The 27,750-nt window shown below is 52.6% G+C and overlaps 3 protein-coding genes across 4 annotated transcripts; 1 reads left to right on the forward strand and 2 right to left on the reverse strand.

Annotated features, from left to right (window-relative positions):
* Window positions 1–1,149: 1,149 nt before the first annotated feature.
* LOC122369007 (SREBP regulating gene protein-like) lies at window positions 1,150–5,903 on the reverse strand. Its single transcript, XM_043343361.1, has 4 exons — window positions 5,413–5,903; window positions 4,392–4,569; window positions 2,604–2,755; window positions 1,150–2,270 (listed from the first exon to the last, which is right to left on the reverse strand). The coding sequence occupies exons 1-4, from the start codon at window positions 5,524–5,526 to the stop codon at window positions 2,067–2,069; spliced, it is 648 nt and encodes a 215-aa protein (XP_043199296.1). The 5' UTR covers window positions 5,527–5,903; the 3' UTR covers window positions 1,150–2,066.
* Window positions 5,904–6,317: 414 nt separating this feature from the next.
* LOC122369003 (myeloid differentiation primary response protein MyD88-like) lies at window positions 6,318–25,186 on the forward strand. 2 transcript variants are annotated; one of them, XM_043343357.1, is made up of 8 exons: window positions 6,318–6,403; window positions 15,843–15,961; window positions 16,191–16,375; window positions 16,938–17,042; window positions 17,811–17,935; window positions 19,036–19,204; window positions 20,677–20,839; window positions 23,682–25,186. In XM_043343357.1, the coding sequence occupies exons 2-8, from the start codon at window positions 15,843–15,845 to the stop codon at window positions 24,082–24,084; spliced, it is 1,269 nt and encodes a 422-aa protein (XP_043199292.1). In that variant the 5' UTR covers window positions 6,318–6,403; the 3' UTR covers window positions 24,085–25,186. The 2 variants fall into 2 exon arrangements, with proteins under 2 accessions (XP_043199292.1, XP_043199293.1); XM_043343358.1 differs by lacking the exon at window positions 6,318–6,403 and adding an exon at window positions 11,226–11,335.
* On the reverse strand, window positions 25,087–27,679 carry LOC122369004 (vegetative cell wall protein gp1-like). Its single transcript, XM_043343359.1, has 2 exons — window positions 27,342–27,679; window positions 25,087–25,783 (listed from the first exon to the last, which is right to left on the reverse strand). Exons 1-2 carry the CDS (start codon window positions 27,487–27,489, stop codon window positions 25,305–25,307), a joined length of 627 nt encoding a protein of 208 aa, XP_043199294.1. The 5' UTR covers window positions 27,490–27,679; the 3' UTR covers window positions 25,087–25,304.
* Between the last annotated feature and the right edge of the window lie 71 nt (window positions 27,680–27,750).

Here is a 27,750-nt window from a genome sequence, read left to right on the forward strand (position 1 = left end):
ATCGCATATAGTTATTGATGATTATTGCAAGTGAGCAAAATACAGTCCATCCAGTGTTCTCGAACTTTTACAACGCCACTCTCGCCGATCTCATGGTGGATTATCACATTCCCAATTTCTTCGCGACGGCCCTCTAGATAGCAGTGTCATGCAGCGGACGTAACCGGAACTTGATGTGGTGAATCCTCACTGTAGATGTCGCTCGCGCCGCCCAGCTGCGTTTCGTCCGGCACCTCTAGACTGACGTCATCGTCGAGGTCGATGCCGCGGACGTACGGCGTCGGTGGCGGCAGCGCCTCCAGCGAGATGGTATCCTGGAGCGTCCACGGCTCCTGGAGCACCATCGTGGGGAGCTCGTCAAAGGTCGGCGACCGGGCGGGCCGGGCGGAGTGGGCGCTGTCCCGGGCGCTGTCCGCCAGCGGGTGGGGCTCGCCGCCTTCCGCTCCCTCCCCGGCGCCGTCCGGCACGCCGAACAGACGGGGCTGCTGCTGGTGCTCGCGCCGCGGCGCCGGCCGGCCGTGCAGCGGGTAGCCCGTGACTCGGACCTGGCTCCAGGCCACCGGCAGCGGCCGCGCGCGGAACAACGCCGTGCCGGAGAGCAGGGACGAGTCGGCCAGGACCGGGGACGGCCGGCGACTGCCGCAGGAGCCCATCACCGGCCGCGCGCCGCGCCTTACGGGGTCCGGCACCGACACTGCACTGATGGGTCACAACCAGACACTGACACCATTCGCCGTGCGTGCCACTCACACCTCCAAGTTGACCGGTCAGGCTATCGTGCCCCGACCAACCCTGTCGAGACACACCACCAGCCAGTCGAGAACCCTGTGCAGTGTGCACCACTGCGACCGTCCAAGTCAGGTCACAGACAAGGCCATGGACACCGTCGCAGCGTGCGCAGACCCTCGCAGAATGCACCTGCTTACTGACTAGACGAGGGTCGATTAGAAAACAGAGATGCCAGGTCAGATAGCGGGCGCAGGTCAGCGATGACACCTGGCTGACCCGACGGTGGGGACAAGATCACTGATTAGTGCCAGACCAGACATAACTAACACATCGGCTAGTCAGGAGGCCAGACGGCTGCTGGCAGAGTGCCAACAGGACCTCTAACCACGCTCGGGCACGGAAAGTGCGCCATAAGGACAGTTGTAGATTCATCAATATGTGTATTATCGCACTGGACATGGGAGTAATGACGTATACTCTAATGTTTATTATCGCAGTGGGCATTGAGCAGCGCAGGGGCTGTCTCTACCAGATCACCTCGAGTCACAGGTTAAAACGTTCAGTACCGCAACGGAGATTGCACGCAGCTCGATAACTGATAACAGTGCGAATAGCAGAAGTGTCCACATTACACGCAAGTAGTCCACGTTAACCCAGCAGATCGCCTGGTCACAAACATACACACCAGTGGTGAGTGTCGCAAAACGAAATAAGCTCTTGCGCCGAATAAAAGGAATGTTCTACAGTAGCGTGTAAAAACGACGTAACGGTGCGTGGGACGACTGGCAATGACGCAACGCGTAGGATTGAGGTTCTACTCAGAAAGGCTGCGGCGCCGAACCAGACATGATCAGCCGACAAAAGAACCTTCAACCTAAAACCAGCACCATTCCTCCAGCCCGCAGCGCAGGCGGCCGGGAGTGTCGTGTAAAACTTTGGCACCGATCACCAGAGGGGCCGCTGAGGCCGATCGAGGCCCGTGGCACTGACTTCATAACGGCAGCGGGCGGCGGACCCCGCGCACCCACTCGGTGTCCTCAGAGCAGCGGAGGACGGTCTCCGCCGCTCGGGTACGCGGCATCACAGCGTTGTGACCAGGACAGAGACCGCAGAGCCGCCGTCTCTGGGAGTTCATTAGCCGACCGCGACCAGCGGCGTAAGGAGGCGTCAGTGCTCCACGCCACTCAGCACAGTTATAGGACGACGTCCAGCGGTCGGCGAGATTTGTACCTTCAGCAGCAGCAGCCCGATGGCGGCCAGCCCTCCCTCCCCATCACTCTGCCTGCAGTCGCCGCAGACGCACGAACACCGCTCTGCCCGGGGCAGTCCCGGCTCACTCACTCAGTCCTGTCCAGCGGCGGCGCCATTACACCGTAGCAGAACTTCATGCGCGCGTTCCTATAGACGTTCTGGTGGAGCACACTCAGTGAGCTGGTGCGGCACTTGGTGAGACACAGCTCGAACTGGTCCGTCACGGACGAGTAGACCAGGTTGTACCGGTGCTGGGACGCCTTACCGAGAACCGTGTGCAGCAGCGGCTTCTGCGGAACGGAAACGAGGAGGGTTAGACGAAAACAGCCAAGCAAGCCTGACGACTCGTGCGGTGCGGTGTGCGGTGTGCGCGCGACCATACCGCACATAACTATTCAGCAATTCAGCAATACCTACGACCACGAGTGTTAAGTCATGCTTCATTAAATTACAAACACAAGCGAACAAAGTGCGGCGAGGCCATCACTCAAAGCCAAAAGCCGAGTCATTTACGGTCCGATAAACAGCCCCGTGCTCGACCCGGTCCTGAACCACGCCCCGTGCCCTGTACTCGGTATGTGCACTGCTGAGTACGTCACTCCGGGGACGCGGTCGGCGGCTACCTTGTCCGGGTGGAGACAGCAGGAGATGCAGTGCTCGTAGACGCTGCAGCAGCCATGCTCCGAGCACGAGTCACACTGGTAGCGCCGCGTGGACGGTATCTCCGTGTCGCAGCAGCCAGTGCTCACCAGGTGCCGCCGTTCACACACGTGACCTGGGGGGCGGGGGGGGGGGCGGTCAGGGGCGCGGCGACAACGGAGACGGTGGCCGAAACTTGGATACGTCATGGAAATACATTCTATCTATGTACTTCAAATGAAGGTCTGTAGTTGATTTCGAAAGGACTGCTCCGCGTAGGAAATCCCGCGTTAAAGACGGAACGAGCAACGCTCCATCTTTGGGTTGCTCAACTCCGTCTGTCACAGTCAACCGATATCATTAGTATCCAACATAATCCAACATAATTTATTTCACCGCATCAGTGTAATTGATGCCAGACCAGTATCTTCTGACCTCTGCCCTCAGCGCACTCCCCCTCTGACCCCCACATCCACCCCTGACCTCAGCACACCCACCTGTGACTCCTACTCGCCCGCCTCTGCCCCCTCACCGTCCGTCCGCCTCTGTCCCCTCCCCCGCACGCCCACCTCTGTCCCCTCCCCCCGCCCGGTCACCTCTGTCCCCTCCCCCGCTCGCCCGCCTCTGTCCCCTCCCCCCGCCCGCCTACCTCTGTCCCCTCCCCCGCCCGGTCACCTCTGTCCCCTCCCCCGCTCGCCAACATCTGTCCCCTCCCTCCCGCTCGCCCGCCTCTGCCCCCTCACCGTCCGCCCACCTCTGTCCCCTCCCCCGCCCGCCCACCTCTGTCCCCTCCCCCGCCCGCCCGCCTCTGTCCCCTCCACCGCCCGCCCACCTCTGTCCCCTACTCGCCCGTCTCTGCCCCCTCCCTGCCCGCCCACCTCTGTCCCCTCACCGCCCGCCCGTCTCTGCCCCCTCCCCGCCCGCCCACCTCTGTCCCCTCCCTCGCCCGCCCACCTCTGCCCCCTCCCTCGCCCGCCCACCTCTGCCCCCTCCCCGCCCGCCCACCTCTGCCCCCTCCCCCACCCGCCCACCTCTGTCCCCTCCCTCGCCCGCCCACCTCTGTCCCCTCCCTCGCCCGCCCACCTCTGTCCCCTCCCCCGCCCGCCCGCCTCTGTCCCCTCCCCCCACCCGCCCGCCTCTGTCCCCTACTCGCCCACCTCTGTCCCCTCACCGCCCGCCCGTCTCTGCCCCCTCCCCGCCCGCCCACCTCTGTCCCCTCCCCGCCCGCCCGCCTCTGTCCCCTCCCTCCCGCTCGCCCGCCTCTGTCCCCTCCCCCCGCCCGCCCACCTCTGTCCCCTACTCGCCCGTCTCTGCCCCCTCCCCGCCCGCCCACCTCTGTCCCCAGCCCGCCCACCTCTGCCCCCTTCCCCCGCCCGCCCACCTCTGCCCCCTCCCCGCCCGCCCACCTCTGTCCCCTCACCGCCCGCCCGTCTCTGTCCCCTCCCCTGCCCGCCCGCCTCTGTCCCCTACTCGCCCACCTCTGCCCCCTCCCCGCCCGCCCACCTCTGACCCTTGCTCGCCCGTCTCTGTCCCCTCCCTCGCCCGCCCACCTCTGCCCCCTTCCCCCACCCGCCCACCTCTGCCCCCTCCCCGCCCGCCCACCTCTGCCCCCTCCCCGCCCGCCCGCCTCTGTCCCCTACTCGCCCGCCTCTGCCCCCTCCCCGCCCGCCCACCTCTGTCCCCTCCCCCCGCCCGCCCGCCTCTGTCCCCTACTCGCCCACCTCTGTCCCCTCCCCTACTCGCCCGCCTCTGCCCCCTCCCCGCCGGCCCACCTCTGTCGTCGGCGATGAGCTCGATGCCCTGGACTGAGTTTCGGCAGCTGAGCGCCACCGGGCCGGGATCGTCGGTCGTGTTGCCGTCCGGGCGGACCGACTCCAGGATCAGAGACGGGTTGATCGGAGGGCGCGCGGACGGGTCATCTGGGTCTGAGCTGGACAGGGTCAGCAGCCTCTGAAAGGGTGTCATTAATGTCAGGACATACCTAGAGAGACATAGGACTCTCTGCACAGACAGAGGACCGTCAGGATCAACCTGGGAATGGCAATGCTCTATAGAATACACAGACACACCCTCTGTAGTCTGTACAGGCAGAGGGCCAGGCCAGGTCAGAGATGGACAGACTCAAGGTCTTCTGTTCAGACATAAATCAGGCCAAATCACACCCAGAAATACCTAAAAACATGGATCTTCTAAGCAGGCATATCCCTGTAGACTGAACATACACAAAACATATTACACAGGCAAGACAAGGTCACACAGACAAGATGTGTGGTCACTAAATTCCCTGTGGTCTGCACAGCCTACAGATATCTCAGTCTGCTATAGTCTGGTCTTGTGAGGTCAGATATGGTTGATGATAAGCCAATTATCAATTACAACATAGAAACAGGCCAATCAGGCCATATCACCAGTTATAACCAGGAAAAATGAAACTATAATATGCACAGGACAGATCTAGTCTACTCATAGGTGTTATTTCTTAGATAGTATAAATCTGAGGAAAAGAAAAACCTTCATGCAATAAAATGAATCCAAATTAGTGACAAAAAAGTCAATTTGAATTGAATTGTAGAGTTGATGTCAATTCAAATGATAAATCTATGTATCATTATACCTACACATCACAACAGGGAGCACCAACATGCATCTCACTTGTCAATAGTCATTCATACCAATTCTACCATTTTGATTTAGCATAGCATTGGTACTTAAACTGAAAAATAATAGCCGTAATATTAGGAAGCTTACACATTTCTAAACATAAAAAAATAAAAGCAGACATAACAAACTCACCTGATCAAGCAAGCTCATTAAACAATAGATTAGTGACAACAGCAAGATAAAAGCCAGAACAGGTGGCTTTCGTAGCAGTCGACAAAGTTTCTGTCCGACCCAAGCAAGCATCATAAGTGTGTATGCTGCATATCTATGAAAACAAGTGGATTTGGGAAATGGAATAGATAAATATTTGCTGCATCGCCCTCAATTTCAATTTCTGAGAAAGGTTGAGCTTGGTAAAAAGAAGTTGAGGCAAGAACACATCTTCAATCTCATGTGAATGTTGATGTATCTTGATCTTGCTCTTTCAAGTTGTAGGTTGTATTCGGTATGCCTTCCTCCAACGACGAACAAGCTCAAGGTTATGCTTGCTTACGGGTCGCCACGAATTCTTGTATTTAAGCCCGGTTATCACTTCCTCAACCACTCCTGGCTTGACTTATAAATCAAAATTGAAATAAAAACAAATTTGCGTGGTGATGGATGAGAGAGAAGAGGACAAGAAGAGGAGCCACCACTTCGTGCGCAATCTCGCTTCAAGACCGATGTATTGTTTTGCAGGCGCACAAAATAATTTTAAGTCAATAATGACGTCATATAGTATTACAAAACATTTGTTTTTTGCAAATGCTTTATTTTTGTCAATGATAGATTCAAATGTAACAAATATATATCTTTGAATTTAATAATATGCTGCTAATTAAAGATAATTTCTTTTTTTGTAATTTGACATAAGATACGAAAAAAAGCTTGAAAAGTGTAGGCATATCTAGCGCATTTGTTTCGTGAAAACGTGTTCTGATAGAGGTTGCGTGGATGAGATGCAAAATATTTCCCTCTAAAAGTGGGCCTCTATTGGTCTCTTTATACCCTGCATTGCTGTAGTCCTCCAGAAAGAACACGCTGAATTTTGTTTGCTTGACTTTCTTCATAGCAAAGGAGTGTCGTGAATTATCCGAGTTTTTCCTTATTTTACTTGAAGTGAAGAAGGAGGGAGCCACGAAAGGTAGCAATAATAAATTTACTTGACACAACCAGCTGTTCCAAATGTGCTTTCTTTCCGACTTACATCCTTTAATGTTTTTATACTGCTTCGGCTTGTTTACAGAGCCCCTCTAACTCCTCTAATGCTGACGCGCTGCGCTGCCTGATGAATCATTGAACTCGCCGCCACTTTAACCTGCCTAACATTGACAAGAGTCGCTCACACCCTTCCTGCACTGCCCTTGTAGCTTGTAAGGATGTTCCTTGACACCAGACTGGAAAAAACACGTTATGCCAAGTATGTCCGGTGTAGTGATGGGATTGCTGCAAAATTTCAGCGTGCGTACAGCATAACTTTGCATGCGCTAAATTCAGTGCATGGCGTCCATTGAATTTATCAGCACAGGGTGGCCTCGTAGTTTTTTGGCCAATGGCAGTGACAGTCACCAAATTTTTCGGCTCGCTGGTCAATCTAGGTGCAGATTCACCCTGCAGGTGGCTCTGGAGAGGGTTCGGGACCTGACGCCCCCTGCCCCGGTCTTCACGTGCTCAGACTTTTGAGCCGCCCTGAGTCTATTCAGTATAGCGTTCGCCCAGGGCCCAGTTTCACCAAGCTCTATTTGGGGTAGTTTCGGCGAAACTACCCCAAACCAGTTTCACCAAGTGGGGTAAGTTCTGATTGGCCACTTCCAAACTACCCCATGGGGTAGTTTTTATTTTACCCCAAATTTGCCATGCAAACAGATGCTCACGGTCCGTGAGCAACTGAACAAGCCAATCAATCAGCTGGTTGTCGTCGGTTCTACCCCAAATATCCGACCGAAATTACGGCAGACATTCGTGGGGTAATTTGTGAATATAATACTAATTGTGAGCAAGAATTAACAGTAAAACAATAATCAGAACATCATTTATTGAAGACCAATCACCTGTCAAGTTTGAGTATGCATTATTCATAACATACTTCAAGTTTCATCCAAGTATTTTACTGCATGTATAGCCTGCGCCACCTATTCTTGTGATCTGCAAGACGAAAACAAGTATTATAGATGTCGCCCATAGCTAAATGCTAGGAATTTTACTTTTTTAGCCCGGCAGTTGCTGGGGTATTTCGCCACCCACCGTTTGCTGGGGGGGGGGGGGGGCGTTAAACGCCCCCAGCCGATAACTCGAGAACCAATAGGCGCAGCGAAACGCACGAGGCGGCAAACGAAAGAACGCGACGAGACGCTTCAGATGAGTACTTTAAAGTTGAGTTTTGAGGTCACAGGTCGGGTCAAGGTCAGGTCAAACACCTGAAATCGGGCTTTCAGTAGCATGGACTTCAGGACTTCGCAATGAGCGCCTCTCGTCATAAACTCTGTCAAAACGGTGCACAATCCATCATATAAGGCCTACAAGAGTGTCAGCCCCATGTAGGGGTCAGTCAAGCATAGGTCAGGGTCAGGCATCGGTAGGATTGTGATTGCAGGATTGCAAAATCCTGATTGCATTCCTTTTTGGTGGATTGCACCTGAATTTGAAATCCATTAAAAAAACAGGATTTGATTGCGGATTGGATTGCATCATACTTCCATTTTTTGCAATCCAATCCGGATTGTGTTTGATTAGTGCTTTGAAATGGTTTGTTGCGATTGAAAATTATTAGATCGGCTTAATGTACTTTGCTATCAAGGGCTTTACATCTAAGCTTGAAATAATTTAAACGCTTTTAATTTAAACGCTCAAAATAATATACGCTGATGAACTACATAGGAAGGGCAAAGTTCAGTGGCGGCGGAATAGGGGGTGCAGGGGATGCAGCTGCACCCCCATAGAAAAACATGGGGGTGCAAACATATCTTTTTGCACCCCCAAAATCCGTACAAGGGGCCCGTCGCACCATCCAATACATTTTCTCCTGAAAACCAGTGATCGGGAAACGAACACTGATGTGGAATCATCCGGGATGTCCAATTATGGTTAGGAGCGCCCCATGCTAGTCTTTGGGGCCCCCACACCGGCTAGAAGTGTTCCGAGCCGCGTTTGGTGCTCCATGCGGCATCTGAGGGCCCCCACGACGGCCTCAGAGGGCCCTTTTATGACGATCTCTGAGGGCTCCCACGACCTCTGTCCACTGGGGCCCTACAACGGCCACTAAGGGCCTTCATGACGACCGCTGATGGTCCCACAGAGACTTCAGGGCCCCAAGGAGACTCCAGGGACCACGCTGGCCTCTGAGGGCCCCTACGATGATCTCTGAGGGCTCTCACGACGACCTCTGTCCTCTGGGGCCCTATAACGACCACTAAGGGCCCTCATGACGACCGCTGAGGGTCCCACAGGACTCCAGGGGCCCCGCTGGCCTCTGAGGGCCTCTAGGACGGTCTCTGAGGGCCCTCGTGACGGCCCTAGACCCAACTCAAGTCGGAGGGCCCATTTGGCTTCAGACGGCCCAGCGACGGCCTCTGAGGGCCCCAACACAACCAGGCTGCAGGGGCTATGCTGGCATCTGAGGGTCCTGCGCAACGGTCTATTGAGGGCCCTAACGATGGCCTCTAGCGGTCTTAACAAGGCCTCTGAGAGCCCTGCAAAGGTATCTGAGGGCCCATGAAGACCCTCACTATGGCCAAAGACCCGTATGACGACCTCTGATGATCCTCTCGAAGGCTTCTAAGGGCCCTCACAACAACTTCTGAGGACCCCAGGACGGTCCCTGAGGAGTTGAGGGCCCTTCCTCAGGCCCTCAACCCCTCAGGGTTCTCAGGCTCCCCCTCAAGATTCTCAGGCCCCATGTCGGCTTGTTAAGGCACTTTATCTGCTCTTGTGCCCCGTCGCCGGCCTCTGAGAGTCTCAATGTCGGAACTTATGGGGCCATGGGCCCTACACCGGCTTTTATGGCCCCTACATCGACTCTTGGGAATCATGGCCCATGAACTGTGGGTCTAAGCGGATTCTAAGAATCCCCATGCTGGTTCTAGTAGCCGCCAGCCGAATATTTGGACTCACACGCGAGCTCCCATGGGACCCCGTGCATACCCCAGGGGTCTACCTGCCTCTAAGACCCCACACATACTTTTGGGGCTCAAACGCTTGCCCCTGAAGGCCCCACTGAGACCCCTTTCCTCTATTCAGTTCTCCATACCGGCTCTTTAGGCTAAACATCGGCTCCTGTGGCCTCCATCCCGGCTTTGGAAGGCCTCCATACAGGCTGTTTTGGGGTCCGATGCCGGTTTCTGAGAGCCCTCAAAAGACTTTCGAGCCTATACTGCCTTCTGAAACCTTTCAGCAACTTTCAAGAGACCGACCTTGATCGGAGGGCTCATTCAGTCTGGGGAGTGTAGGTCTCTGGAGGAGTCTCTATGTGGTCGGTTTCCAAGGGGCTTCTAAACACGGTCTTCTTGGAACGGTCTCGTAGGGCCCTCAATGGTTCACTGCGGATCCAGAAAAGTGGTTTGAGACGCTGCGGGTGGTGGCTAGACTAAAAGAATAGCCGATAAAAAAACTAGCTGCATTTGCTTCTTTATGCCTTCATTATTTGAGATAGGTAGGTACACTGCAATTTCAAACCTTTTACAGAACTTGTGTGTATGGGGATACTTTTCCAAAATCTTCGTTTTTCATAATCAATAATAATCACTCAAAAAAAAAAAATGAAGGGGGGGGGGCCAATACTTCCAGAGGGGCCCCTTGAGAAAACTTTGCACCCCCATCCAAAATTACCTTCCGCCGCCACTGGCAAAGTTACGTATTTGAGGGCGAGTTTAAAAAATATAAAACACTGGTTGGGTAGAGGTTTCAATGTGGGGGTGTTTGAGGCAAAAAATATTTCCCATAAAATACCTGTGCCTTAGATAGGAATCACTCGCAAGACTAGATACTAGAAATGGGTGATTTGGGGATGGAGGCACGGCCCTATGCCCCCCTCCCTCCCCCAGATCCACTAGTGCACATAATAATACAACAGGATTGCAAAAAAGGATTGCGGATTTGGTCTCAATCCAAGTGAAAAAGGGGATTGCGGGTAGGAATGCAGTCCACTTCGGCACTAGGAATGTGGATTGGGAATGCAATCCTTTCAAAAAGGATTTTACCGATGCCTGGTCAGGGTCAAGGTCAGGTCAACCGGGTACGCACATATCCCCGAAAATCAAAACTGATATTCACAGCTTGTGACACATGTTTTATGGGTAATTTGGGGCGTAGAACACGATGGTGACATTCATTTTATCATATGTGTACGTGTTTGGCTCAAAAAGTTCAATTTAAGAAATGTATGTATCATGGTCGTAAAGTAGTCACGAGAAATTGCCAAGAATCAGATCAAGATTTTGGCAAATGCGAAACGATAATCAATAATCGAAGATAGCCATTTGATTGTTCATGGTATTGGCAGTCTAATGCCGTTTACGGCATTTCTGTATGTCTATTCCGTGATTTTATATGATTTTTTGAACATATGTCGTTTTTGGTCGAAAACTCAGAAATCATGACGTCACTAAAACCTCGATATCTCAAAAATTTTCCGACCGATTTTTTTTTTGAAATTTTGTCATAATAGACTTCAATCAATTCCCTACAGGTACCCAAAATTTGGCGCGCCTGCGGCGCGCCGTTTTTATACTATGGCCCGGCGAAAAAAGTGGGGGCGTTTAACGCCCCCCCCCCCCAGCAACTCGCGGGTTAACTTTTAAAGGGTTTCCTTCAACAGTGACCTTGAATACCGGATGAGGAAGCCTTGAAATATAAACAATAAAAACGCACATTCTTCACGGTGGTTACATGCTGACGCTGTGCCTTGTTGAAATGATCATAGTACTTCAACTTGTGTGATCTATTCAAATTATCATTTGAGGTACCTATATGCCTTACGGTCAATGTGCAAATATCCAGCAAATGTCAAAACGCTAACAACTGAAATCAAGATAAAAATGCCGTACCTAAATCAGCAAGAGGATGTGTCGTGCATACCTAGGTAATTCTCATTAGAAATAACAAGCATATGGTGCAAGTAATTCGTAATAAGCAGTTGTTAAAAATACCAGGTCAAGTGGATTCGATACTTTCCATATCTATTTTTTATTTTTGTCGCTGTTGTGCATATCTCAATAAAGTTGCGTTAAATGTGCCGTGCATCTGTACTGTATGTATTTTGCGTATTTTGTAATGCACATTAGAAATAAAAAGCATCTGATGCAAAAGATTCGTAGTTAAAAGTCGTCAAAAATGCCAATCAAGGTGGATTCGATACTAAAAAATGCACTAATTTACGGCACGGTAACAACTAACAAGACACTTAACCAAACCTTAGACCTGACCTGACCTGACCTAACCTAACCTAACCTAACCTAACCTAACCTAACCTAACAACCTAACCTAACCTAACCTAACCTAACCTAACCTAACCTAACCTGACCTACTGATTTTTGCCTACCCGTGGATGAGGAAGAAGGTACTCGCATGAAGAGATTGCAAGCAATGGTAAGTCAAATATTTTTAGGTTAAGTGGTTGTGCATCAGGCTTCAGGCCTTCGGCCTGAAGCCAGATACACAACCACTTAACCTAAAAATATTTGACTTACCATTGCCTGTAATCTCTCCTAAGGCATTGCCTTCGGCACTGCACCGCTTCGCCACGAGCATTCAGACGTCGCTTTCCATATTGTATTGGTGCTTTTAAACTTGTCGGTCGGCAGCGAACCCACCGCTACCAAGGAAAAGCGAAAATGCGGGAAAAAGCGCCCGCACCGACGGGACTCGAACCCGCAACATTCGTATCATGGTGCAAGGACCTTCACCATTAGGCCAGGCGGTCAGCTGATTCCGAGAGAGAGGACGCCCGGAATCCCGCCGGAATATTCGTAGTGCTTAGTCTGATCTGACCAATGGGCGAGCAGAGTCACTGCTCTGACCAATGGACGTTCAGCGTTGCTATGACGTCACATCGTGGTGAGATATACACACAGCTGCCCTCTCTGTGTATTCCTCACCCGGGTGTGATTTACACTACGTAGTAGATTTTGTGTATATCACACCGGGGTGGGTGTGATTTACACAAATGGCCGGTATTGTGTAAATCTCACCGTGGTGTGATATACACGGTCCCTTCTCAATAAAGTTGTGAATCTTGGAAACTGAGGTGCCATGGTGCAATCGTTACCAAGGTGATTGGTAGATAAATACAAGAAGCCAAATCAAATGTGTTCTTCATTTCACGCCGTCGTGAAATGAAATTATCGACCAATCAAAACGTTCCATTGTTTTGCTGATGCTGCTTGCTTAGCAAACATTCACAAGAGACGCCGAAACTACCCCATGGGGTAGTTTGAGCATGGTGAAACTGGATTCTACCCCATGGGGTAGAATGGAAATCTACCCCATGCCGAAATTACCCCACTTGGTGAAACTGGGCCCAGGTGAGGTGAGGCCTCCACCCCCAGTGCAGAGATAGTTGTAGAAGACCTTGTGGAACATGGCTGAATTTTGTGAAGTAATCTTGCAGTGGGTTCCAGGCTCCTGCCCACTATGGGATCGAAGGAATGAGAGCGTGGACGACCTCCCAGCTAACAATTTGCCGTTGTTACAACGTCGTTTAAACGTTGTCAAATGGTTACCACAACGTCCCGATTTATCGTTGTGACAACGTAATTTTGTAGACTCCAGACAACGGCGTGACAACGTCATCCGACCATGCATTTGAATGTCATCACAACGTTTCTGTAACGTGGCCGTGACGTCCCAAAACTGTTCTTACAACGTCCCGCCAACGTTATGAAATGTTTTCTGTAACGTACCAACAGTGTTTCTGGAACGTTGTCACCACGTTTCCGCAACGTGACTACAAGGAGTATAGAACGCTTTGGCAACGTCTCTGCGACGTTTTTATCACGTGCGCACCACGTTGTCGCTACTTCGCATTGCCGTCCCTGCGACCCTGAGTAAACGTCCCAAACATTTTCGCAACGCCCTCTCAACGTGTTCGCAACATACTCAGAATGTGTTTCCGACGCTCTCTTCCCGTTCTCTAGACTTGTAAAAAAGGCATGTAAGAAGTGTATATTTCAATACATCATACAGGTCAATTTACAACAAACAAACAAAACGACGGCGGCGGCATCGGTGATGGGGCATGGGGCCCAGGGGCGCCCCCATGGGGGCGTGGGACGGAATTGGGTTCTACCGGCTCTGACGCTAGCCGCTAGCACGCCAGAACTGGTGGAAGTTCACTTCTTTACTAACCCTCGCTGGGAGGATCACTCGGCGGACCGTTAGGCACCGGCTCATTTGCGGCCTCGATGTCCCTAGGCAGCTGGCAGTGCCTGACTAGACGGTCTGCGCACCCCCCGTTCCGGTCGCAGCTTCCGGACAGCCACTTCGCTACCGCATTGCCGACAGTAGGCCTGCCGCAAGGCGCGCTGACGAGTTGCAGGACGTCTGCGGGAAGACATGAGGGAAAATCAGACATTCAATTCATGAAAAAAATCACAAAAATACCTGCACCACTTTCCGTAACAGTGCGACAGGCTAGATCAAACTGAAACATGTCAACACCTTAGAGGCTAGAGCTACAATGAACTATAGCCTAGACCGCACGATATTACAAGGCACAATCTTGCAAATGCTACTCGTAAATGGTACTTTGACTTACCAGTAAAAACAACAATCGCATCAAACGCAGACAACTGGCGCTATCTTTCATCTTCCAGCTATCTCAGCCGCGCCCGCCGCCGGCCCTCACTGCTCGCTCGCGCCGCGTAGACTGCGGCTCGGCCGGCTGGCTCTGAACGCCGGCCGGTGACACTGACGTCACGGCCCCTCAGGCGAGGTCAGGGCGCGAGCCACCTTTCGCCTGAGTGGCGGCCCGCGTGGCTTGCTGGCAGCCGCGGATAACAGCCGCGTTTACATAGGGATAGTTGCAAGCCTCTAGCTCCGCCTGTGATGTTGCAAAACATGCCAATGACGCTTTGCAATTTACACATGTTATATATATATATATATATATATATATATATATATATATATATATATATATATATATATATATATATATATATATATATATATATATATATATATTAGAGAGAGATAGGGAGAGAAAGGTATCGGAATTTACTCGTAAAAACACCGCTAATTATTCAGTACCTATAATGTCAAGGTTGTGAAAAACCGTTTTAACAACGTGTTGGCGACCACCAGCTGACAACGTGAACAGTCCAAGTGTTAAAATATGTCAAATTTAACGATGAAAACTGAATATGCGCATTGAAAGTCAAAGGAAATGCATTATATGGCCATATATGTCACCATGCATTATCAAAATATAATGCTGCAAGTGCGCGGTTGCTGCAACGTACCAATAAAACGTTGTCACGACGTTTTACCACGACTTTCGGACCAAACCATGGCTTCACAACGTTCAGAACGTTGCTACAACGTAATTAAAACGTAATTTCGCAACTTACCGAAACACGACGTTGTGACAACGTTGTAGTAACGTTTCCTGTTAGCTGGGCTGGCAAAAAAGGGCGGTCCATTGTGTGGCCTCGCGTCAATGGTGCAACACCTGGTCCGAGTCACTATTCAAACAACTCTTCGGGAGCACGCTGCAGCTCGCCATCCTCTGAGAGGACCTGAGGGCTGTTCACGGGCCCTGTACAGCCTCCAAGCTCCACCCACTGCGTCCCTACGTCAGCCTTCCGTCACCGCACACAGCGACCGCTGTGGCCGGTCGGGACTGGCCACGGTCGGGACTGTCCACCGCACGCCTGCTGGACGCACCGCACACACCGCACGCAGCAGTGTGCGGTGCCCGTGAACACCCCTCTGGAAGACGCCGTTTTGGTGCATCAGATGAGGGCAGACCACTGGGGGCGCTCGCTCCAGCACGTGCACCGAATCGGCCGTCTCCCCTCCACGGCATGCCAACAGTTCTTGGACAAGCAGTCCCCCGCGGCGCTCTGCGTCGTGTGCCGAGAAGAGGCTGATGTCCAGAAGCACGTGCTGCTCCGCTGGCCGGCCCTTGCTGGCGCCCGCCAGTCTCGAACACACCGCTCCGCCGATTTTTGTGGCCCTAGAACTTCCGGCTCGGCCCTTGTATCACGGCACGACGCTGTAGTGCGCTATGCATATTGTGGAACTGGGTTTTCATGGAACATAAACTCATTTGGACGCTCAAACTCTAAACACTCTGTCTGGTTGATATAGCTTTGGTCGGTAGAACTAGATATGCAATGTGCTTTTTGTGAAAGTGGCTTAATTTGGCACAAATAGACTTCCAACTTTCGGCGCAAATCACGCAGAAATTTCAGCGCAAAATCGCTTGCGCCGAATTCCGGCGCATGAGGGTCTCACGTGCATCCGGCGTAGTGTGTGGATGTTTTCCAGTCTGGTCATGCTATATTCTATGGTGAATTATCATTTCTATGGCTGACAGGTTTCATCAAGTGCGATGGGCTGACCAACCATCTGTTTTGCCTCCACAGATGGGTGACCTGGACAGCTCTGAGAGCCCCATAGCAGCTCTCACCTCCCCCACCAAGGATAAACTGGCGCTGATGCTCAATGGACAGAAAATTCTCACCTCTGATGAAGGGCTTCCTAGGTAATACACAACATTAAGCTTGAAATATTTCCTGTATGTTTTAAGTACTTTAAGTACTCATGTATATTGTATATGTTCTTATGCAGGATGGACCACCCCATTTTTGTTGGCACTGTTTTTTGTGCTGTGCCCTTTCCAATAAGCTCTGATTTATGAGGTCTTGCAGCAACTCGATAACAATGTTGACGCTGCTCCCGCTGGTTACGCTGATGCCTCTGCCTATCTGCAGGGACTGGCGCGGCCTGGCGCAGCGCCTGGACTGCGACATGGAGCGGCAGCAGCAGCTGGGACGCGCGGCCAGTCCGGCGGCCGCCCTGCTGGAGCACTGCCGCGCGCTGCCCGTCGGTCAGCTGTGGACTGCGCTGGCGGCCATCGGACGGCTGGATGTGCAGGACGATACCCAGGACATAGTCGGTACGTGGAGGACGTTACTCGAGACATTGTCGGTACGTGCAGTATGATGATACTCGGGATAAAGTCTCCACGTGCAGGACGATACCCAGGACATTGTCTGTACGTGCAGGACGATGCTCGGGAAGTTTTCGTTGCGTAGAAGACGATACTCGGGACATTGTCGTACGTGCAAGACGATACTCGGGACAATGCCGGTACGTGCAGGACGATACTCGGGACATTGTCGGTACGTGCAGGACGCTGGACGATACTAGGGACGTTGTCGGTACGTGCGGTGTGATACTCGGGACATCGTCGGTACGTAAGGCACGATACTCGGGATATTGTCAGTTGCTACGTAGGTATTTATGGCTGGAGTTATGTCGGGGGTCATGCCACCATACTTGTTACGTGTTAGAATACTTGCAGTGCACACGCAGTACTCAGTTTGATGCCACAATATATTAACTCACCAGTTTTATGCCTGATCCATAATTCTCCAGTCACCAGTTAGTCCTTCCCAAGTCCTTCCCTACCGGCACCCCATGTGACTGTACCCCGTTGTACCTCGGCGTACCGACAGCGGCGGACGTGGCTCGGTACCAGGAGCGGCTCTCGGGCTCGGTACGCACCAGCAGCGCCCTCCCGATCAGCGCCGCCGGTGACGACGAGGAGCTGCTCTGTGTCGGTAAGGAGTCAGAGCCCGACGCAGTAATAGGTGTACCGTGTCAGAGCTACCCTCCGTGTCAGCAAGGAGACGTGGACTAGCCTCGCCCCAGGTGACTGGCGTATCGTGTCAGCGTTAGCAGAGTAGGATGACTCCTAGCCAGGGTCTGTCAGGCTAGGGAAGGGTCAGGGGTTTAGCGTAAGATTACTCAGGACGTAGTATTATAATTATTTGCGATAAATATCTACATCTGCTCTTTGAACCACATTCTCGTATTTAACTTGGCCTTGAGTGGTTGTTTCGGCATGGTACAACTACAGCCTACATTATGTAAGCCTGCATTATGTAATCAAATGCTTTCCATTGGAGCTGTTTGCTTTACGAAACAGTCGGCAGTCATTTTATTTTGTTTGTCAGCGTAATCCTAGCTGATACCCGGCCACTCATGTTCTCTGTTTACTGATTGTCGAGCACTCGTAGTGACTGGTCAATCTGATTGCGTACTCGGACCGACTCCTCGAGTGTTTATCAACCGGGCGACACTGACCATGGGCGGCGGCTGTCACCAGTCCTTTGTTTGGTTATGCTACAGTGGATGCCTACTTAGGGCATATATTGAAAGTATGACTTGATTTATCTGACTCAGTCCATAATACGGTGTAACAATAGATTCCGTACTCAATATGTGCTTACGCCGCAGGTTCCTGTCATTTTCCGCCTAATTTTGTCACCATAGCTACATCACGTCCCCTCCGTCCCCCCGTCACGTGCTCCCCCGTCCGGTTCCAGGCGACGCCGAGTGTCTGCGAAACGGTCAGCCGCTGCCGACCTTTGACGCGTTTCTGCTCTACGATGACGGAGACGCCGAGTTTGCCGCCGAGATCGTCCGACGCATGGAGGACAGGGGAATCAAGGTGGGTCAGGGGTCAGAGGTCAGAGGTCATATAGTCGTGGAGTACTGAGGCGTCAAGGTGGGCCGAGGTCTGGGTCATAGGTCATGACGTGCTGCAGCACCAAGGCATTAAGGTGGGTCACTGAACAGTGGGTTGAAAGAGGACATACACGGAATATGTATTTGATGATTTTGCGGTGTGGCTTGTGTCGTTCGTTTGACTGCCTTCCTTACTAATCCTTACAACTGTCTTGTAAGTTGTAAGGATTATGACACTCCAGTCGTCACAACTGCAACTCCTCACTATCTTTTCTTGTCATGCTTGTCATGTAGTCATGCATGTCAAATTCATGCCTGCTCCGGACCTAGCTCGTCAAAGTAGGTACGCTATGGTGTGTCCATATCGCACAATGATGCGTTGGTTGCAGGTTGATACATACTATCAGGATTCAGGGATGTTACGTTTATCAAGTTACTGTCACTGGTTTCAATCAGGCTATTTGGTAAGACGCTAAGAGCCTCTGAGCGATAAATTCATATTTGTCTGTTTGGGCAGCGGCTGCGAGCGATTAAAAACAGTAAATTTAGTACGAAAATTTGAATGGATGGGTAGATTAAGTCAACGCCCTCAGTAGCCAGTTGATGCCTAGGCCTCGGCCCTAACCGTCCTATCGGGCAGTTTCGGGTACCACTGATCGGAAAAAAATAGAACGCCAAAGTTAAGCGTGTCCGTCAAAACAGGGTCCCACTCAAATGACTTTAGCTGGCTGCGGCTGCTCCCATCAACGGCAGATTTTTGTTTGTTTCCTTGGGTTAGGCCCTATCGGTCCGTTGAGACCATTGCAGAGCGGGGAGGATGATAGGAACTAGGGGGAGACATTGGTCTGGGCAGGCACCCTAGATAGTCACCGGGGCTGAGCCCGTCCGGATGGACAGGCCGACCACTATTCGCAGACTAGGAGTCTCGTATAGCATGTACAGTAGCGACTCGAGCCAGGGATCTTGCTATTGGGAGTCTTAACGCTCTACCACCCGCGCTACAGAACCGATGCCTGTCAAAGCTCCCCGCTGATGGGTGCTCCGCCAGCCCGCCGTTAACCGCTACCTCCACCCCTCCGGCAGCTGTGTGACAAGGAGCGCCACCTGCTGCCCGGGGTGACGTTCGAACACCAGGGCATCATCCGGCTGATGGAGACGCGCTGCCACCGCGTGCTGGCCGTCCTCTCGCCCCGCTTCCTCGAGTCGGCCGTCAACAAGTTCCTGGCCATGTTCGCACAGGCGCTCGGACTCGGTGAGTAACTATCTGGGGTTGGGCCACACGCGCCAGTGATATTCGCGCCTGGTGGATCATAGAGTGGACCAACTCAGGGGAGAAAGATTGAGTTCCTTGATCTTGTTTATACTGGGTTAAATGGGTGATCGTCACTGATCAGTGGTCGAGGTATGTCGTAATACGCGAGAATGCAGGTGAGATTTGACCTCTTATATGTATATATGTATTGTATTGACAATTGCTGACAACTCCACATCACTCATTGTGGCTATTCTGTGTCACAAGTCAAAAGATAAAACGATCAACGGGAAATATGGTTGAGGGGTAAAAACAAGCACACAGTCAAACAACACTCATACGTCAGAAAATGCTAACCCCGTCCACCCTCCCCACCCCTATTGCACACCACCGACTTGACTGCTCGCTTAAAGCGTGCCGGGTTCAGCTCCAATGTGCTCGCAGGCAGTTCGTTCAGGAGTGATGCGGCACGGTAGGTAAAAGACCGCTGGCCGGCGGCTGTACGCATGAGTGGAGGCCGCAGCCGCCGGTCCTGCCGGGTACCACGATCACAGCGCTGACGTGAGTCCACAAATGTCACAAACTGGGATGAGATGTCCGTGGGCTCCCCGCACACAATCGCCTTCTGAGCCACAGTCATGGTGGACACGTCACACATCAGTCGAGGGGAGATAAAACCAAGCTCCTCCCGCGCGCGAGACACATGGTCATACTTCCGCAGGCCAGTGACGACTCTGGTGGCGAAGTTAACCACGCTCATCAGTCTAGCGTCATTCTTGGAAGTGCCACAGCCATAAATCGCAATACAGTACCTCACGCGCGAGAGGACCAGGCCGTCAACCACCGCGCGCATCACATGCCGCGGGAGGAGATGCCTCAGGTGGCGGAGACCGATCAGGAGGCCAACACACTGACGGACAACAGCACTGACGTGGTCGTCCCAAGTCAGGTGACGGTCGAAAAGCACGCCAAGGTTTTTAACGGACGGGCTCTCCTGAACGGTCTCCCCACCGACCCGTACGCTGACAGGGGATAGGCCGCGGGTGTTCTGACGAGTGCCAAGGAGTAGGATTTCGGTTTTGGATGCATTTAGCTTGAGTCCATGGGCATGGAACCATGATGACAGGGCTTGGAGAGTGGTTTCCATGCGATGGATAAGGGAAGGAAGGTTGCGTTTGGAATCGGATATCAGGATTTGGGTATCGTCAGCGTACTGGGTCACATGAGCGTCCGGCGCGTGAAGGCTGAGGTCGTTGGAGAGGATGGTGAACAGGAGAGGACCTAAGGATGAGCCTTGGAAGACTCCCATGGTGTTAAGAGGGGAGATTATACTGGTTCTTATTACAGACTACGATGGAATATTTTTACAAGAGGCTCATTTCAGGCATATGCAATATGTGCGTTTGTTCGAAACCATGGAATTCACCCCATGACTCCAGTTTCCGTATCTAAATATGTGTTGTGTGCCGCAGACAAGCGGGGTCGGATGCTGCTGCCGTGTGTGTACCAAAAGTGCACGCTGCCCTCGTACCTGATGTACTGCTCGCGGCTCGACTTCACCCGCGGGATCGGCCTGATGGATCCCTGGGAGAAGATGTACGACACGCTCAGCGTGGCCATGGCCACCCGCGTCAGGTGAGTGCCGGCGTCGGACTGACACCTGCTGCGGGGCGTGACATACTACACCGTTATACTGGCACATGAAGTTACATGGCATCTTCCGGGCTTAAACCAATTCCAGTAATTCTTGTAGGACTTAACTCCAACGGACTGCGTTTGAGACGGTCATAACGCTCAGCTCACAGCTGACTGGCGCTCGAAGTGGCATTGTTTTTTGTGGTTAAAATTCCAGTGGACGCAACTTCGTGCGAGCATTAGTGTTAAGAGCTTACGTAGGCAGCATATCGGGCGGCATATCGAACTAGTAGCATTGAACTAAGAACACAATCAGTATTGTTTTGTCATGTAGCGCCACGCATGCGTAGTGGGCTATATATGTATATCCTGTTTGGAGTCCTTATATATCCCTAGCAATGCTCGCCTTGGTCATTACCTCTTTTGGCTAAAAGGGTCATATTCTCTTGGTCTGTAACTCTGATATCGCCGCCTCATCATGTCATCATTTCAGGGCCTCGGCTAAGGAATTTTGACTGGTGGGCCACTTGGGCAGCGACATGGACTGACCTTCGTAGCCATAGCCCCCCCCCCCCCATTTTCGATTTCTCCCCAGATTTCGGCCACTTTGTTCTGCAAAAAAAAACGTCAGGATGGCATTAAAAAATGTAAAAAAACGGGGCTCGACCTCCCCCCCGACTCTTCAGAGAGAGAAGAGAGAGAGTAGGGACCCACAACCCTCTCAGTGGTGATACTCCGGCGGTGCACATAAAATCGCACAAGTATGCACAAAATATTGACGCAGATTATAAAACTTTGGACGATAGCTTACGGCCGGTCGGATGTTAAAAATCAGCGAGCCCTGAATGGATCGCTCGCCGACTAGTCGGAGATTCGGAAGCGGTCGGACGGGATCGGGCGTTGTCGGGTGGATCGGGAGGAATTGTGAACAGCACAAGTGCAACTTTACATATAAAGTGGGTTGTAGCAGGAACCCCAAAAGGGGGTTGTAGCAGGAACCCCAAAAGGGGGTTGTAGCAGCAACCCCAACATCTCTGAAAATGATCATTAAGCCTATTGGTGTCGCATGGAAAAGAATTCACTCAAAAGCCCAAGCGCACTGCGCAACCCTAATATTTTCTTTAAAAAAAACTAAGTTATGTACACTTCTGGTGAACAGTGTCCCAAACTACAGATTTCTCTTGGGTGTCTGAGTGGAAAATTCTAGCCACCCAAAATGTGAGAGTGGAAAATTATCCATTCTTATTCTTGAGTGTCATCTTCAGCCCAAATGAGAAATTTTTGGAACGCTGACTGTGAACGGTTCGAAATTCGTCCAACTGGTCAGATGTGCGACTGCAAGCATCATACCGTTCGTGAAGACGCATAATATCGCTTGCAGACTTCAATCGGCTGGAAGTTGCCGACACTACCTCTAGTTTGACTCTGGCTTATATCGTGTCTATCGGCGAGCCGTCTGAGATGGCTCGCAGGCTTATCCCCGACCGTCTGAACTGGTCTGTTCTTTATTCGTAGTTTTTCTTGTAACCGACTGGTCTGCGGCAGATGCTTGTGTGACTGTAACCACTCGATCGATCGGAAAGCTTGCAAGAACTCTCGCAGACCTCGATTGGCTGGAAGCCGCCGGCACTATCTGTAATTGACAGAGGCAAACGTCTTTCACGATTATTGCATAAAATTTAAAGCCTCGGTCACACTTAAACGGATTGGACCAACGGACGAGAAACGGACGAGAACTGTCAGCGTCCGGTGATGTCCGTTTGTTTCCGTTGGACGTCCGTTTGTCATCCGTTAATATCCGTTCCATGTCCGGTGGTGTCCGGTTGAGCACACCGGACACCACCGGACATGGAACAGATATTAACGGATGAGAAACGGACGTCCAACGGAAACGAACGGACATCCCCCGGACATCACCGGACGCCGTCCGTTTCTCGTCCTTTGGTCCAATCCGGTGAAGTGTGACCGGGGCTTAACCTACGGCTGTCTCAAGAAACCGGGAATGGTGATGGTATTAGGCGGGCAACGACGATCAAGTTCTTACTTTTAATAAATGCAACAATGTAGTAGGGCCTCTGTCTCTGTCTGTATCACAATGTTACCTATGTCGTGATGCAAAATGTGAAAGCTTCGATTTTTCAGAAAATTACTGGTGGGCCAAATCTTTGAGGCTAGTGGGCCATTTCGGGTCACTGGTGGGCCATTTGGCCCACCAGTTAACATGTTAGCCGAGGCCCTGCATCATTTCCTTCATTAGGCTTTGCTCATGGTAGGCATCAACGTGCATCGGCGCCTTTTCCCACCGTCATATCCGTCCTCGAGGTCGGTTTTTTCCGCCGTCTCCTTCAGCCGTCATATTGGATACTCTTCCGGATTGATGTCTTATTGGCTGCCGCCTCCTTTATCAGTCAGACGGAACATAAATCCTCTTGTTCGGTGCCGGGAGGTACTGCGTCTGCGACATCCTGGCGTTTCCATTTATCAGTAGGTACCGTTGCCTCCTTCAGCAATCGTATGGCACCGCCATCTCCTTCAGCAATCATGTGGTACCGCCGCCTCCTTCAGCCGTCAAACTTTTCCGCTCCTCATTCAGTTGCCGCCTCCGTCCGCTGTGTTGGTGACTATGGTAAAGCTCGGTCCCCTGTGTAGATGCCAAGGGTCCAGTCGCCTCATTCGTTCCTCCTTTCTGGCGTTTGGGTCGGTGCCTATTCTCGCTTCCTTCGGCGTTCCTCTCCGTCTTCTGGATCGGTGCCCTTTGTCGCCTCATTTAGTCATCCTCTTCATCTTGGGTCGGTTTCCGTGGTACAGTCGCCCCCGTCACTGCCACCGGCCCCCGCCACAGGTCCATCTCGTCGTCAGTCTCAGAGAGTCGGCCGGCCCCAGCGGCCGCCGCTCAGTCCAAGGCGCGCTGTAATTCGACCTCGGGCGCCCTGGCCGTGCCGCGCACCCCCGTGCCGGCCGCCTGCGAGCCGCCCGAGAAGCCAGCGGCGGCCGAGGCGCAGCCGCGGTCCGCCAGTCGGGGCTTCCTGCGGCGTCTGCTGCCGACCAGGGGGCGCTCGCGCGGCTCAGAGAGCGGCACCGAGGGCGCCCCCACCACGCCGGAGTCGGAGCCCACCTCTGAAACGGATCAGCAGCGGCGCGGCCAGCTCGGCAAACTGTTCAACCATGGCAAGGACAAGCACAAGAACGGCAAACACAAGGCTAAGGCTGAGAAGAAGAAGAAAGAAGCCCTGCTAGCAGTGTGATGATTGTAGCGCGTTGAGTGTTTTGTCTTTGCCTTGAACGAAGTGTAGTGTTAGGTAAGTATAATAGTTAGGTATACAATATGGGGATTTGGGGACTTATTGATGTGTTCATGCTGTATCTACTTCTACTTTTTACTGTCCATTGGAGACTGGTGCTTTGTGGTTCTTTGTTTCTATATATGTACTTCAGAAACCCTGCTATAAAACGGATAGCAGCTCCAATTCCATGAGTCACTTAGTACTTATGTCACAATTTTCAATGGGGTGTCATGCAGGTAACCTGTACTTCCATATCATAGAGAAATAGTTCAGAAATAGCTGTGACTTCCTACATGTCAGTCGCCAGCTGTGCTTTACGTGCGCTCGGTGCTCACTTTGGTCATGTTTACACCCGGTACAGACTCGAGCGGTGTCTGTTTGTGATGCGAGGCGCTGCCGCCAGGCGGCAGGAGTGCGGGAGGGACTGTGGTGACCCGCCGGACGGGCCTAGTGCTTCCTTTGCGTGCTGACGGGTGGCTGTATGTGTATGTTTACGTGTGTTTAAGGTGTGCGTATATATTGCTGAGCGCGGGTGGTGTGCGGGTATACCCCGGGTGGATGTCACCCCAGTCCGCGCGGGGGACTGCTCTAAGACGAGCTGTGGCGAATCCTGTCCCCCTTCGGTCGCCGAGTGATACCGCCTCACTGTGGTGTCAGGTCAATGCACGGCTCCCTTGCCAGGACGCAGTATCGGAGGTATCACACTGGGAGACCAGCCCGGTACACGAGGTCTAGTCAGGAAATTGGGCACAACACCGCGTGGCCTGGACTGTTGAACGCTGTTAGCGCTCGGTCGCCTGCCGGCACTGACCGGGTGCCTTGCCGGCCCCTGCTGTATGCCGAGAGATGTTGGAAGGCCTGGTGGAGAGTGTGGGAGCTGCTGCTCTCGTGAGGTGACTGGGAACGAAGGGACCGGAGCGGGCTGTCTGTGATTTACAGAGAAACTATGACACAAGATGATGGTGCTGTTGGTAATTCGCTGTATTTGCACGTGCGTTACAAGCTGAAGGATATTTAAATGCGTTGCAAGCTGAAAGATATTTAAATATATCGACTTTTCTAACCTGTCTTTTTCCTTTAGTGGAGACAAACCTGTATACTATAAAGCCAGGGCCGCTGAGCTGTTGGGTTGTCCGTCTAGGTCTATTGCTAACTAGTGTTGGGCACCTATTATGCCGCGTTCAGATGGCCGGCAACACGTCCTGTCCGGCCGTGGTGGAGCGGGACGGGGCGGCCTGCGGCGGCGGCTCCGGCTGCTCGTCTCTCGGCGGCTCCGTGGAGCGCGGCTTGGGCGGCTGCTCGGCCACCCGTCGCACCTGTGACGAGCGCTGGGCGATCGGCGGCAGCGACGGCTTGGAGGAGAGCGTCGCACGCACCGTCGAGCCCGGCGTCGACAGCACCTTGCCGGCAGACTCCTTGGACAGGGCCGGAGCCGGCTGGGACGGGGCTGGCGCCGGCTGGGGTGGTGGCGGCGGAGGGGGCGCCGGCGGCAGCGGCGCCACTTGACCGTCGCCAGTGCGAGACGGCTGCGCAGGCGCCTCCGGCTGCGGCACCTCGGGACACAGCTTCTGCACCGCCTCGTTTCGCATCGAGAGCCGCCGGTCGAACTGAGTCGTCTCCAGCTGGGTGGTCAGGTCGTCCCACGTGGACGTGTAGTTGGCTGCCGGAGGTCGGCACGGGTCAGGTCAGGTGAAGGTGCACGAACGGATTCAGAGCGGGACCTACTGGAGTATTTTTCGTTCCAGGGCAGGTCGGGTTCACAGAGCGTGGCTCACACCGCTTGGTTTGGTGTGTGTAAATGAGGCAAACGCGTGCCGAAAGGGTAACTAATAAATCACTTCTAATGAGACGCCACGTCTCTGTGGCTGGTCTTCGCAAGGTCATCAGGCCTTGGCTCCGAGCCCGGCGCGCCGGTCGGGATCGTCGCTAGCGTGTTCGGCGGACGTAAAAAGCAAGGGCGTCGGGGTCGGTCGGTCGGCCGGCTCAGACTTGTCACTTCCTCCTGATCAGAGGTCTCGGAGCTACCCCGTCCCGCCGCGGGGCAGCTCTGCCAGTCTGAGACTGAGTGACGGAAATGGTTCATCTACGGGGTGAAGACGCCTTACTGGCAGATTCATAGCTGTACAGAATGGAAGGGCTGCCTGCGTGTCGTACCTCTGGTTTAGAACGCAGTGCATGTTGTTTGTCCTGTCGAGCATTTCTTTTGTTCTACGGTGTGAACAAACATCATTCAGTTCGATGAGTGTGATGCTTATCAGCCGGGCCTAAGCCTCTAATACTTTTTTTACCGGTGTACCCAGAGGCAATTTACGCCGGTAATTGAAGTATGTTTGCCTGCTAGTGTTGTTATACCTACGTTCTTGAAATTGTTTGATAAATATTAGTATTTGTATCTGCGTGCGACGTTGATGTTGTCCATGCTGCCGACTATCGTTTCAGTTTGCCTTTGCGATCGTATCCTACATCGTAGGGCACTAAGCGGCACAGCGAGCTCATCCTGAGAGATACTTGCTTCTAACGCATAACAGGGAGACTACATTGCTGCATAAGTATATAACACGCGCAGTGGCTGGTGTTTGATAGTCGGCCATTCCAAATGATTCATCTGAATTTGTATGAGGGTGCCTCTAATGTCGATAACCGTTCCGCGTTTAGTGTTATTGGGGGTCGACCCATCTTGTCATCCGTTTGCAGCATTAAAAAAGATATTATTGTTTCAATATCTTACATGAATGAGTCCCAAATACGAATCCGATGTTGAGCGTATGAGCAGGCACTAAAACCTGCCGTTCTGTGACCCAGTTCTGGTGGCCGGAGATTACCCCGACGAAGTGGAGCGTTGATTGTCTTGTTATGGACATTCAGGAATGTGAATGCCCGTTCAGGTCAGCCCATTCGTCGTCCTTGGGCATCGAACCGCTCCCAACGTTTTGGAACGCCCGGTTTACCCGTGTAAAGCTAAACCACGCCGAGAGGAAGCACGCTACTCAGCGCCGAACGACGGTTCCCATGAACGGGGTGATTGACTAATCTGCTCAGTATGTGTTTATCCCATGCCTGTACACTGAGCGACTCCACCCCTACCTTTATAGGGCTCTCAATCTCCAGTTCCGTGACCGACTAAAGCGAGGCCCATGAAAGCCGTCCACTGTGACATTAACTCACGACTAATGACGGGGTGCCGATTTCGGGTCACAGCGCACGTGAAATAGACTCACGGAGGGAAGAGCGATGGTCAGAGAGCTGCACTGCGTTCATCATCAGCTCCGGCAGGTGGGAGTCGATGTACCGGTCCAAAATCGTCTCGTAGGTGAAGCTTGGCTGAACATGGACCTGAAGCTTGCTGCCGCCGCACCAGTTTCCCATGTCTGTCTTACTCGATGGGATATTTCCTCAGTGAAATACGCATAATTTTGTAAACGAAAGTAGTTGACGTAATAGCCAATCATCGTGATAATGGCCGGCGTTCACTCGACATATTTCTTCACGCGGCAATTTGTAGGAGCTGAGCCGCTCTGAATTTACCCGTCGCTAAACCACAGCCGCCGTCGAATGGCCACAGTTCAATGACTCGAATTTGGTCATCCAGTTCGTGCCGCACTTGGCCGGGATCTTTTGCTTTCGACA

This window comes from Amphibalanus amphitrite, unplaced genomic scaffold, assembly GCF_019059575.1.
Source record: "Amphibalanus amphitrite isolate SeventyFive unplaced genomic scaffold, NRLGWU_Aamphi_draft 000997F_arrow, whole genome shotgun sequence".
In the NCBI taxonomy this organism is placed as follows: domain Eukaryota; kingdom Metazoa; phylum Arthropoda; class Thecostraca; order Balanomorpha; family Balanidae; genus Amphibalanus; species Amphibalanus amphitrite.

Coding starts and splice junctions, on each gene's coding strand:
- LOC122369007 (XM_043343361.1), bottom strand. CDS start 5,526: ATGATGCTTGCTTGGGTCGGACAGAAACTTTGTCGACTGCTACGAAAG. Junction 4,570..5,412: donor TAATGAGCTTGCTTGATCAG/GTGAGTTTGTTA, acceptor ACACCCTTTCAG/AGGCTGCTGACCCTGTCCAG. Junction 2,271..2,603: donor GCTGTCTCCACCCGGACAAG/GTAGCCGCCGAC, acceptor TCCGTTCCGCAG/AAGCCGCTGCTGCACACGGT.
- LOC122369003 (XM_043343357.1), top strand. CDS start 15,843: ATGGGTGACCTGGACAGCTCTGAGAGCCCCATAGCAGCTCTCACCTCC. Junction 17,043..17,810: donor CGAGGAGCTGCTCTGTGTCG/GTAAGGAGTCAG, acceptor GTCCGGTTCCAG/GCGACGCCGAGTGTCTGCGA. Junction 19,205..20,676: donor CGCACAGGCGCTCGGACTCG/GTGAGTAACTAT, acceptor TGTGTGCCGCAG/ACAAGCGGGGTCGGATGCTG.
- LOC122369004 (XM_043343359.1), bottom strand. CDS start 27,489: ATGGGAAACTGGTGCGGCGGCAGCAAGCTTCAGGTCCATGTTCAGCCA. Junction 25,784..27,341: donor TGACCATCGCTCTTCCCTCC/GTGAGTCTATTT, acceptor GACCTCCGGCAG/CCAACTACACGTCCACGTGG.